At 48.9% G+C, this 12416-nt stretch overlaps 1 protein-coding gene across 6 annotated transcripts in view; it reads right to left on the bottom strand.

Moving 5' to 3' along the window:
* Positions 1-12416, bottom strand: part of vav2 (vav 2 guanine nucleotide exchange factor) — a 472851-nt gene that overhangs the window by 38636 nt on the left and 421799 nt on the right. For all 6 annotated transcript variants that reach the window (XM_039762597.1, XM_039762599.1, XM_039762598.1 and 3 more), the window contains 3 exons: positions 8156-8244; positions 1566-1579; positions 1044-1065 (listed from right to left, as the gene is read on the bottom strand). In XM_039762597.1, the coding sequence (XP_039618531.1) occupies positions 1044-1065; positions 1566-1579; positions 8156-8244 (125 nt within the window). The remainder of the gene's footprint in view (positions 1-1043; positions 1066-1565; positions 1580-8155; positions 8245-12416) is intronic.

Below are 12416 nucleotides of genomic sequence, written 5' to 3'. Positions count from 1 at the left end.
AACAAGCAATTGATACAAATACGTTGCTGTTGTGTTCTACTTGAAGGACGATCGAGGGAATCATCAGTGAGTCCTCTCGTTCGCTGGTAGCGGTTCAGTTTGAAGTGAAGTGAATGAAAACCACGAATCAGACAGGCGCTACTTGCACATGCACTTTAAACATCTACGTGCGAAACGAAAGACGCTCACAATGTGATCCAGGCGCCACTGCACTCTTACAATCTGTTTGCTCATGCTCGCCAATTAATGTGTAAGACTCACTGAATAGCATCATTCAAAAAGAAGAAATCAATCACGATTTGCCCATCCCTAATTTCACAGAAATAAAAAATATGTTATTGATGCTTTTTAAGTGTTATTAACACCAAAAGCAGTCTTTGTTAAGGTCCTAATAGTGACAGACAGATGCATTCTGGGTAGGATCTCATCTAAAGTGTTACAGAAAGGCGATGTGTGAATGTCAGCAGCCGTACCACCTGCTCTTCGGAAGAGGTCACCCACCTGAAGCTCAGCATGTTCAAGCCTGGCCAGTGCTTGGATTGCTACTGGAAAAGGTGCTGGTGATGCCAGCAGGGGGCGCTTACCCTGTGTGATGGGGACACTGTACTGTAAAAATGGTGCCACCCTTCAGACGAGACATAAAACCTGACTCTTTGAGGTCATTCAGATTCCCAGGGTATCCTTCAACAAGAGCAGGGTGTATCCTGATGTACCGACTAAATTGCCCACCATAGCCTAGGCATTCTGGCCCCCTAATCATCCCTTGTCCCTGATTAGCTAACTACCTCTCAGCCCTTCACCACCTAACAGCTATTGTGTGGTGAGTATACTGGTACAAAATGGCTGCTGTCACATCACCCAGGTGGGCACTACACATTGGTGCCAGTTGGGAGTAAAGCACTTTGAGGAGTGATAGAAGCGCTACATAAAATGTAAAGAACTATTATGATTATTTCTAACAGTGAAAACAAATGAGCGTAGTTCAAAGAAACGGCCGGAGGTGTTAATATTAACAAGCAGCACATCACACATTCACAACTTGCCTGATGAGAGCGGCCCAGACTCCTGGAAAAGCAAAAACAAAAGAAAGATTCATTAGAGGAGCGTCTGAGATCTTTGTGGTAGTCAATGAAATCAAGGAGAAACGTGCATGTGGTCGCATACTGGAGTGAATGGCTACAAGTGCACCAAAGAGATCGCCGAAGACCAATGTGGTGTGCGACTCAGGCCGGCATCACATCACGCGACATTGAGCCGGTCAGAGTGTAACACTCAGCTGCTGGATCTCGCAGCCTTGAGGATGTCATCTTGAAATACGAGGCAGATTACGGGCCCCTCACGACCTCTCGGCACAGATTTACATCTCGTGTGGTGCCACAGGCCGTCTTACTCTGACAGCCAATTGACTTGATGGAGCTGAAGGAATGTCCTCCAACTACGGTGCAGTGTGACGCCACAAAGTACATACTGTATTAGGAGGTGTGGGCCCTCAGAGGGGTGTGTGTGTGTGTGGAGGCCTAAGAGCCTGACTCACCTGTGGAGGAGAAAGAGCAGCAGATACTCACCAAATCATGTGGACCTGAAGGGAAAGAAAAAGAGAAAGACATGTTTAAAATACTCAAACTTATAATGCTCAGTAAGGCTCTCTAAGATTCAGGTTGGTTTGTTTAAACCCAAATCAACGACGCATCGTGGGGGTCCGATTCTTTTTCCCAGTTCTACAAAACCTCTGGGTCATCAGCTGAACCAGCAGAGGGGAGTGAAGAGGCAGGTGTGTGACGTCCAAGTTGTTTTTATATGAGCGATATTCATACAAACGTGTACTGCGTGTAAACGCGAGAAGCAGAGGGGACTGCTGAATGTCAGCTTGCCAGCCCCCATTCAAGTGACTTTTCTTAGGGTATTCTGTGTCTTCTCACACAATTATGTTGTTCATTGGACTGGCAGCCCTAAACTGGCCTCATATCAGTACACGTGGGCATCTACCCGAGTCCGCTCTCTAATCAACTTGTTACGTCTGCCAGGAAAAAAGGGCAAACACACGTGTCACACACGTGCAATTAGTGGACGAACAAAAGGTCCAATTCAGGGTGTGAAAACACCGGAAAAAGGGTTAGGGAAGGGTACTAATGCCTTCTCTCTTTCTTCTTCAGAATCACGGAAGATTAAGTAACTTTCCTCCCTTCCAGATGACCTCACTTCTATCCCACCTTGATGACCTCACTTAAGTCCCCACCTTGATTACCTCAATTAAGTCCCCACCTTGATTACCTCAATTCCGTCCTACTTTGATGACCTCACTTAAGCCCCCACCTTGATTACCTCAATTGCGTCCTACTTTGATGACCTCACTTAAGTCCCCACCTTGATGACCTCACTTAAGCCCCCACCTTGATTACCTCAATTCCGTCCTACTTTGATGACCTCACTTCTGTCCCACCTTGATGACCTCACTTAAGCCCCCACCTTGATGACCTCAATTCCATCCTACTTTGATGACCTCACTTAAGTCCCCACCTTGATGACCTCACTTAAGTCCCCACCTTGATTACCTCAATTCCGTCCCACTTTGATGACCTCGCTTAAGTCTCCACCTGGCATTCTTCACGTTATACAGCAACTTGGCAAATTATTCAGACCCTTCCCTTTTGTCACATTTTACTCCATTGCAGCCTTGAGCTAAAATGTTTTAAATTCCTTTTTTCCTTCATTAAGCAGGACTCAACACCTCAGAATGACAAAAAAAAACAAGATTCTGGCAAATTTATTACAAATTAAAAAATGACTCGCATTGACACAAGACCCTTCGATTGGGACTTAGCTGAAGCCCCTCTGGCACGGATACCATCCTGACAATGTCTTGTGTTTGACGTGACAAGCATCACACACCTGGGGTTGTAGGTTTTTTGCCTTTCTTCTCTGCAGACCCCTCAAAGACCGACGGTGGGCTCTCCATAGATGATTGATAGGGTTCAAGTTTGGGCACTCAAGGACATTCCCAGAGTTGTCCCTAAGCCACTCCTGTGTTCTCCTTGCTTGGTTCTATTGGAGTTTGAACCTTCAGCCCAGTCTGAGGTCCAGAGTGCTCTGAGCAGGTCCTTCATTAAGGAGATTTCTGCATGTTGCTCCCTTCAGCTTTCCCTTCAATCCTGTCGAGTCTCCTAGTGTGCCTGCCGCTGAAGAACAACCCCACAGTAGGATGGCGTCACCACCACACTTCACCAAGACAAGCTGATGGGTCCAGCTGCATACCTCCGCCACTCAGTACCTCCAGTTCCCTAGTCGAGGGAACACATTGGCTTTGAGACGGAGGTCTATAATCACAGGGTACTTGGGTCAGGTCATGCAGACCAATAGCTCCGCCACTCAACCTTCACTCAACAGCCAATTGGATTGCAGATTTTTGTCACATGGCTTACTTGACTTGAATCAGATAACTCCTCCCTAATCTTAGCCATAGTGTAACCACAGTGTCAAGTGGAATGGTTTCCTTTAGAACTGAGGCCTGACTGGTCCATCTTGGTTTCATCACACCAGAGAATCTCGGTTCTCACAGTCTGAGAGTCCTCTATGTGCATTTTTACAACTCCAAGCAGGCTTTCATGTGTCATCTGGCCACTCTACCATACATTCTACATTAGTGGAGTCTTTCAGTGGTGATAGTATTTCCCAGGTTTTCTGGAGCTCATCAGATTCCTGGTCACCTCTCTTCACAAGGCCCTTCCTTCCCCTGTTTGCTCAATTTGGCCGGGCAGCCAGCTCTAGGAAGTTCTCCACTTATGCCATCCATCCATCCATCCATCCTCTTCCGCTTATCCGAGGTCGGGTCGCGGGGGCAGCAGCTTAAGCAGAGAGGCCCAGACTTCCCTCCCCGGCCACTTCTTCCAGCTCTTCCGGGAGAATCCCAAAGGCGTTCCCAGGCCAGCCGGAGACATAGTCCCTCCAGCGTGTCCTGGGTCTTCCCGGGGCCTCCTCCCGGTTGGACGTGCCCGGAACACCTCACCAGGGAGGCGTCCAGGAGGCATCCTGATCAGATGCCCGAGCCACCTCATCTGACTCCTCTCGATGCGGAGGAGCAGCGGCTCTACTCTGAGCCCCTCCCGGATGACTGAGCTTCTCACCCTATCTTTAAGGGAAAGCCCAGACACCCTGCGGAGGAAACTCATTTCAGCCGCTTGTATTCGCGATCTCGTTCTTTCGGTCACTACCCATAGCTCATGACCATAGGTGAGGGTAGGAGCGTAGATCGACTGGTAAATTGAGAGCTTTGCCTTACGGCTCAGCTCCTTTTTCACCACGACAGACCGATGCAGAGCCCGCATCACTGCGGATGCCGCACCGATCCGCCTGTCGATCTCACGCCCATTCTTCCCTCACTCGTGAACAAGACCCGAGATACTTGAACTCCTCCACTTGGGGCAGGATCTCTCCCCCAACCCTGAGAGGGCACTCCACCCTTTTCCGGCTGAGGACCATGCTCTCGGATTTGGAGGTGCTGATTCTCATCCCAGCCGCCACACTCAGCTGCGAACCGATCCAGAGAGAGCTGAAGATCACGGCCTGATGAAGCAAACAGGACAACATCATCTGCAAAAGCAGTGACCCAATCCTGAGTCCACCAAACCGGACCCCTTCAACACCCTGGCTGCGCCTAGAAATTCTGTCCATAAAAGTTATGAACAGAATCGGTGACAAAGGGCAGCCCTGGCGGAGTCCAACTCTCACTGGAAGCGGGCTCGACTTACTGCGGCAATGCGGACCAAGCTCTGACACGGTTGTACAGAGACCGAACAGCTCTTATCAGGGGTCCGGTACCCCATACTCCCGAGCACCCCCACAGGATTCCCGAGGGACACGGTCAATGCCTTTTCCAAGTCCACAAAACACATGTAGACCGGTCGGGCAAACTCCCATGCACCCTCCAGGACTCTGCTAAGGGTGAAGAGCTGGTCCACTGTTCCGACCAGGGCGAAAACCACACTGTTCCTCCTGAATCCGAGGTTCACTATCCGACGGACCCTCCTCTCCAGAACCCCAATAGACTTTTCCAGGGAGGCTGAGGAGTGTGATCCCTCTATAGTTGGAACACACCCTCCGGTCCCCTTTTAAAGAGGGGACCACCACCCCGTCTGCCAATCCAGAGGCACTGTCCCGATGTCCATGCGATGTTGCAGAGACGTGTCAACCAAGACAGTCCTACAACATCCAGAGCCTTAAGGAACTCGGGCGATCTCATCCACCCCGGGCCCTGCCACCAAGGAGTTTTTTGACCACCTCGGTGACTTCAGTCCCAGAGATGGGAGAGCCCACCTCAGAGTCCCCAGGCTCTGCTTCCTCATTGGAAGGCATGTTAGTGGGATTGAGGAGGTCTTCGAAGTACTCCTCCCACCGACCCACAACGTCCCGAGTGGAGGTCAGCAGCGCACCATCCCCTCCATATACGGTGTTGACACTGCACTGCTTCCCCCTCCTGAGACGCGGACGGTGGACCAGAATCTCCTCGAAGCCGTCCAAAGTCGTTCTCCATGGCCTCTCAAACTCCTCCCATGCCCGAGTTTTGCCTCAGCAACAACGAAGCCGTTCCGCTTGGCCTGCGGTACCTATCAGCTGCCTCCAGAGACCCACAGGACAAAAAGTCCTATAGGACTCCTTCTTCAGCTTGACGGCATCCCTCACGCGGTGTCCACCAACGGGTTCGGGATTGCCGCCACGACAGGCACCGACCACCTTGCGGCCACAGCTCCGGTCAGCCGCCTCAACAATAGAGGCACGGAATATGGCCCATTCGGACTCAATGTCCCCCACCTCCCTCGGGGCGTGGTTGAAGTTCTGCCGGAGGTGGGAGTTGAAGCTACTTCTGACAGGGGACTCTGCCAGCCGTTCCCAGCAGACCCTCACAACACGCTTGGGCCTACCAGGTCTGACCGCATCTTCCCCACCATCGAAGCCAACTCACCACCAGGTGGTGATCATTTGACAGCTCCGCCCCTCTCTTCACCCGAGTGTCCAAGACATATGGCCGCAAGTCCGGCGACCACCACAAAGTCGATCATCGACCTGAGGCCTAGGGTGTCCTGGTGCCAAGTGCACATATGAACACCCTTATGCTTGAACATGGTGTTCGTTATGGACAATCCATGACGAGCACAGAAGTCCAATAACAAAACACCGCTCGGGTTCAGATCGGGGGGCCATTCCTCCCAATCACGCCCTTCCAGGTCTCACTGTCATTGCCCACGTGAGCATTGAAGTCTCCCAGCAAAGCGAGGGAATCCCAGAAGGTATGCCCTCTAGCAACCCTCCAGAGACTCCAAAAGGGTGGATACTCCAAACTGCTGTTCGCGCATACGCACAAACAACAGTCAGGACCCTTCCTCCCACCCGAAGGCGGAGGGAGGCCACCCTCTCGTCCCCCGGGGTAAACCCCAATGCACAGGCTCCAAGTCGGGGCAATAAGTATGCCCACACCTGCTCGGCCTCTCACCGGGGCAACTCCAGAGTGGTAGAGAGTCCAGCCCCTCTCAAGGAGATTGGTTCCAGAGTCCAAGCTGTGCGTTGAGGTGAGTCCGACTATATCTAGCCGGAACCTCTCGACCTCGCGCACTAGCTCAGGCTCCTTCCCCTTCAGAGAGGTGACATTCCACGTCCCAAGAGCCAGTTTCTGTAGCCGAGGATCAGACCGCCAAGGTCCCCGCCTTCGGCCACCACCCAACTCACACTGCACCCAACCTCCTTGGCCCCTCCCATAGGTGGTGAGCCCATGGGGAGGAGGACCCACGTTACCTGTTCGGCTGTGCCCGGCAGCCCCATGGGTGCAGGCCCGCCACCAGGCGCCGCCATCGAGCCCCACCTCCAGGCCTGGCTCCAGAGGGGCCCGTGACCAGCGTCGGGCAAGGGAAAACGTCGTCCAAAGTTTTTGCTCTTCATTGGAGGTTTGTTGAACCGCTCTTTGTCTCATCCCTCACCTAGGACCAGTTTGCCTTGGGTGGCCCTACCAGGGGCATAAAGCCCCGGACAACATAGCTCCTAGGATCATTGGGACACGCAAACCCCTCCACCACGATAAGGTGACGGTTCAAGGAGGAGTCCACTTATGCCACTTAAGAATTATGGAGGCCTCTGTCCACTTGTGACCCTTCAATGCTGCAGCCTTCCCCAGATGGACACAATCCCGTCTCGAAACTCTGCAGGCCTATGAGACCCTCTATGGAGGGGTGTGTGCCTCTTCCTTACCTGTCCAGTTAACTGAATTGACCACAGGTGGACTCCAAACAAGGAGCAGAAACTTCTCAGTGACGATCACTTGAATGGGATGCACCTGGGGCAAATTTCAAGTGTCAGAGCAAAGGGTCTGAACATTGTCAATGAAATATTTCTGGATTTTGATTAAATAAATTTGCAAAAAATGTCTAAAATGCTTCATCATTCTGAAGTACTGGGTGCTGTTTGGTGAGGGTTAGGGTGAGCACAAGGCTGCCACATCACAAAATGTGAGCAGAATGAAGGGGCTGTAATAATTTCTGAAGGCACTGTACACGTGTTCTGCGGGTTTCTGACTCAGAGAGTCGATTTATTACGTCTGCCCTTCAAACTGAGACTTTATTTAAGAGTTCATCATTTTTTCCAGGTCATTTTCAATGCCATTTGTTTTAGCAATTGAATGAAAAGAACAACACCCTGCAGACCTCACTTTGTTGTTGGAGTTCTGCAAAGGGACATTTGTACATTCTTTAATAATAAAAAAGAAAAAAATAACAGCTGGGATAAAAGTGGAACTGTGGGAAAATACGGTGAGCCCCGTCACTGCGAATCACGTGAGACACAACCTTGAAGCAGCCGGAGCCCCTAGTCGAGGGAACACATTGGCTTTGAGGCGGCGGTCTGTAATCACAGGACACTTGGGTCAGGCTTTGCAGATCCGTAGCTCCGCCACTCAGTACCTCCACTCGACAGCCAATTGGATTGCAGCTTTTTGTCACATGGCTTACTTGACTTGAGTCAGATAACTCCTCCCTAATCTTAGCCATAGTGTAACCACCACTGACCTATAATATAAAGGGACACCCTCTTCAATGGAGTGGAGCTCTATGGGGGTCCCCAGATAAAGTCAATTGCAGGTCTTTACGTATCTTTAAGACACATGATTGTCACTCACCTATCCTGCATATCGTTATCGATTCCAAGCACTCCTTGTGGGCTCCAGATCCACACTTTGCGCAGAAGTAACCTTGATAGAAAATGCCTCTGTGAGGGAAAAAAGTGAACAATATTAGCTGAACAAACAAAGCACAATAAACGTATCTCTCTATTATAAAAGAAAATCTTGTGAGGGAGACTAGGGAGACGAGATGTGATCTTCTCGGAAGACAATTTGACGTCCCGCGAGAAAAGGCAGTGAGACAACATTGAAAACAAGTTCATGGACATCAAACCTAGCAGTTGTTGGAATGCTTTTGGTTGGTAGACACGCTTCATGTGCTCGCAGCTCTTAAAACAATGACAAGTGACAAGCAGAACACGCAGCTCGTCAGCAGCAGCAAGCCAGCAGATGATCCGACGGCATCTCCTTAGCATGCGTTTAGCCAAACCCATCCCTTCACAATGCGAGTGGCAGAGAGGCGAAGTGGCTGAAGGACAGCTGGTGTACAGGCTTTGAAATGATCGACGCGCAGCGCGACAAGCAGAACACGCAGCTTGCCAGCAGCAGAAAGCCAGCAGATGAACCGACGGCATCTCCTTGGCGTGTGTTAAGCCCCCTTTTCATAGCAGCGTTATACGTCCTGCGAGAAAGAGATGTAACCACGCCCGGGGCCAGAAATAAAGGACAAGTATTGTTTTTACAAAAGTTTTAAAGTAAAAGTGAAAATAATGCATATGTAACAATTCCCATGAAAATAACAATCTCTTTAAATTGTGTATCCAGTAAACCAAACCCAGCGGTGGGCGAGCGAAGCCCCCTAGTCTTTATTATAATTTTTGTAATAAAACACATCTTAATTAAGCAAGTGAAAAATATTATGAAAAGTGTAATAGTACGCTGTAAAGAAAATGCAATCCACCATTACATCAATTTACTCAGCAGAGGGTTTAGTCCAAAGATCACAGATGTGGAAGGCGTGTGCAAGAATCACGTCAGACATTTACAAGGATCTGTCACACTGCCCAGGGCATGTTAAGCTAAGCCAGAGTTGAAACACAATTAGCGATCAAATCGACTCTCTGATCTGTGACCCTGAAGATCACCGGCAGGACACAAGGGCCAAAAACGAGGGGTCAGGAGAAACGTTTCACGGGTCAAAAGTAGGAATCGGATAACGATCACTTAAGCCAAAATGTTTACCGAAGCTCAGAGTCTAAAAACGCACAACACACCGAAACTCTTAACACAACACAACTCATCCGCAATCTCGGATGCTGCCTAGCAGGGCCGTTTAATTACAAATTCAGTTGAGCCAGATTTTCACACCAAGAAATTTAGTTGGGCCATACATTTTGAGTGGCCGGTAAAGTAGCAGGTAATGACAAATGTTTAACCGCCACAAATGAATGGATTGAAAAACCAATCCTGTTTATTCATCGATTCCCTTTTAAATTTGGTCACAGCTGACAGCGGCAAATCAAAAAGTGCATAAGAAACACTAAAAAGAGTGACAACTGAACAGATTCAGAGGCAGGAGCAATACTTTTTTTCTACTTTTTAAATAAAACAAAAATAAACATTTTGGTCATATCTGACCTGGGCTCATCTGACAGTGCATAAAAACAAAATGAGTGCACAGTATTGGGAATAACATTTGGAATAAAATAAATAGTTTGGTCATGTCTGACGCAGACACGCCACACAGTGCATTTACAAGAATTTCAATGACAAATACAGGCCCTGAATTATGAACAACCACCTTACAAAATTTTGCATAAATACAAAGAAAGTTGAGCAGCACAGTGGCGCAGTGGGTAGCGCTGCTGCCTCGCAGTAAGGAGTCTGTGGGTTCGATTCCCAGGTATTCCCTGCGTGGAGTTTGCATGTCCTCCCCGTGTCTGCGTAGGTGGATTGGTGATCCTAAATTGTCCCTTGTGTGGGTGTGTGTGCCCTCGGTGGGCTGGCGCTCTGCCTGAGGTTTGTTCCTGCCTTGCGACCTGTATTGGCTGGGATTGGCTCCAGCAGACCCCTGTGACCCTTAGGTTAGCATATAGCGGGTTGGACAATGACTGATTGACAAAGAAAGGTGTTTAATACGTTCATAATCATTGAAGGGAGTTTGTGGATTTGTATGTCGACTTATCATTTGTGTCGCTGTTGTTGTGGCTCTTTTGTCAGCGTTGTGACTTTCAGGCTACACTGCACTCTTCCTCAGCTGTGAACCTGTCCACTTGAGGAGCTACTGCCCCCTGCTGGACACAGTCCCCAAAGGGAGAGTCTGGGCTGTGCTGCCAATGCTAACACTGGATTATCTTCGCAGAGATTTCAAGTACACAGTTGGATATTGGTGATGTCCAATGCAGGGGTCAGTAATTATTCAGCAGAAGGACATGTGGGTTTCATATCCTTATACTTTAAATTTGGTCCATACAGTGGAACCTCGGTTCACGAACGTCTCTGAACACGTACAAATCAGGTTATGACCAAAATGTTTGCCAAAGTTTCGCATCTGTTCACAACCACACACTCGGGTGACAAACAAGCCAGTTTCCCTTCCGGTTTGTAAGTGCCGATGATTTCCACACGTGTTCAGTCTCTCCCTGCGCTGTACATTGTTCTCGGTGCATCACGCAGACGGACACTCGCTCAAAACTGTAACCTCCTCTCAACCCAGCTTCCTCCTGTGGTATAGCGGGTCCACAGCTCCCGCCAAAAAGGCCAGTTTTAATACATAATCACCGCACTCGCGGCTTAGCCAGGGGGCGTGGTGGGGTGAGGCCGAAGCGGTTCCTGAGGAGGTCGTGATGTGGGCGTTTCTCACCTAAGTGCACAGGTGAGAAGAGGTCCGCATCCGGAATTGTTCCCAGGAACTGCTGATTGCCACGTACTCTTCATAAACTGAAGCGCGAGTCGGCTAAAGGGAAAAAGAAGAGAAAAGGAAGGAACGGGAGGTTGCAGGAGAAGGCAGGAAGCAGGAGCAGAAAGAGAGAGAGAGAGTGAGTGAGCGAGAGAGAGAGAGCAAGTGAGCGAGAGAGAGTGAGTGAGAGAGAGAGAGAGCAAGTGAGCGAGACAGAGAGAGAGAGCGAGAGAGAGAGAGAGAGCAAGTGAGAGAGAGAGTGAGTGAGCAAGAGAGAGAGAGAGCAAGTGAGAGAAAGTGAGAAAGAGAGAGAGAGCAAGTGAGCGAGACAGAGAGAGAGAGTGAGAGAGAGAGAGAGAGCAAGTGAGAGAGAGTGAGTGAGCAAGAGAGAGAGAGTGAGAGAGAGAGAGCAAGTGAGCGAGACAGAGAGAGAGCGAGAGAGAGAGAGAGAGTGAGCGAGAGAGAGTGAGTGAGCAAGAGAGAGAGAGAGCAAGTGAGCGAGAGAGAGTGAGAGAGAGAGTGAGCCTGTGCATGCAGCTGAGCAGGGCGCCTGGGTGTTTGTCTCCATGTTATTCAATATTTTTACATTTAGTTTACTATTACACTATGCATTCTATGATATAATTAACTATTTTTGTGCTTAAAAATCTTTAAAGAAAATATATTTACATACAGTTCGTACGGTCTGGAATGGATTAATTGAATTTACATACAATCTTATGGGGGAAATTACTTCGGGTCACGACCAAATTGGGTTTCGACCGGAGTTTTGGAACGAATTACGTCGTGACCTGAGGTTGCATTGTATTTGCATGAGTTTCAAGAGTCATGTAAAAGTGAAGTGCTTAGTAATGGGATTACTTTTCCCAGGAAGTAATGAGTGAAGTAACAATTCAACTTATAATTCAAGAGGAGTAATTAGTAATTTGTAACAGACTCCTTTCCTTGAATGACTGACTACCTCAGCTCTGCTTATAATGAACCATGAAATGTGCCTTTTGGTCCCTCTGGTCCACAGTCAGCTAGAAATCAAAACCATAGTCGTCTCCCTGCCTCTATTTTCTTTTCACAAAAAAAGGCCATTGAGCCTCCATCATGATGTCACTGATCCGACTTCAACCACTGATTCTGATTGACAAGAACAAGAAAATATGAACACATAATTCCACTTCTTAAATCCTTACAGATTTCAAAATCCTCAGTTTAACATATAAAGCCTTAAATGGCTGAGGTCCTGCTTACTGGTCTGAACTTATCATGACTTACAAACCTGAGCGCACATTAAGATCTCAAGATGGTGGCCTGCTTAGGATTCCAAGGATTAATAAAATAACAGTGGGAGGTCGAGCCCCTAAACTGTGGGGTGGTCTGCCTGCTACTATAAGAGATGCCCCTTCAGTCTCAGCTATCAAATCTTCA

Source organism: Polypterus senegalus, chromosome 9, assembly GCF_016835505.1.
Source record: "Polypterus senegalus isolate Bchr_013 chromosome 9, ASM1683550v1, whole genome shotgun sequence".
Taxonomy (NCBI): Eukaryota; Metazoa; Chordata; class Cladistia; order Polypteriformes; family Polypteridae; genus Polypterus; species Polypterus senegalus.
Note: the sequence above shows the minus strand (reverse complement) of the source record. Positions and strands in the feature narration are given on the sequence as shown.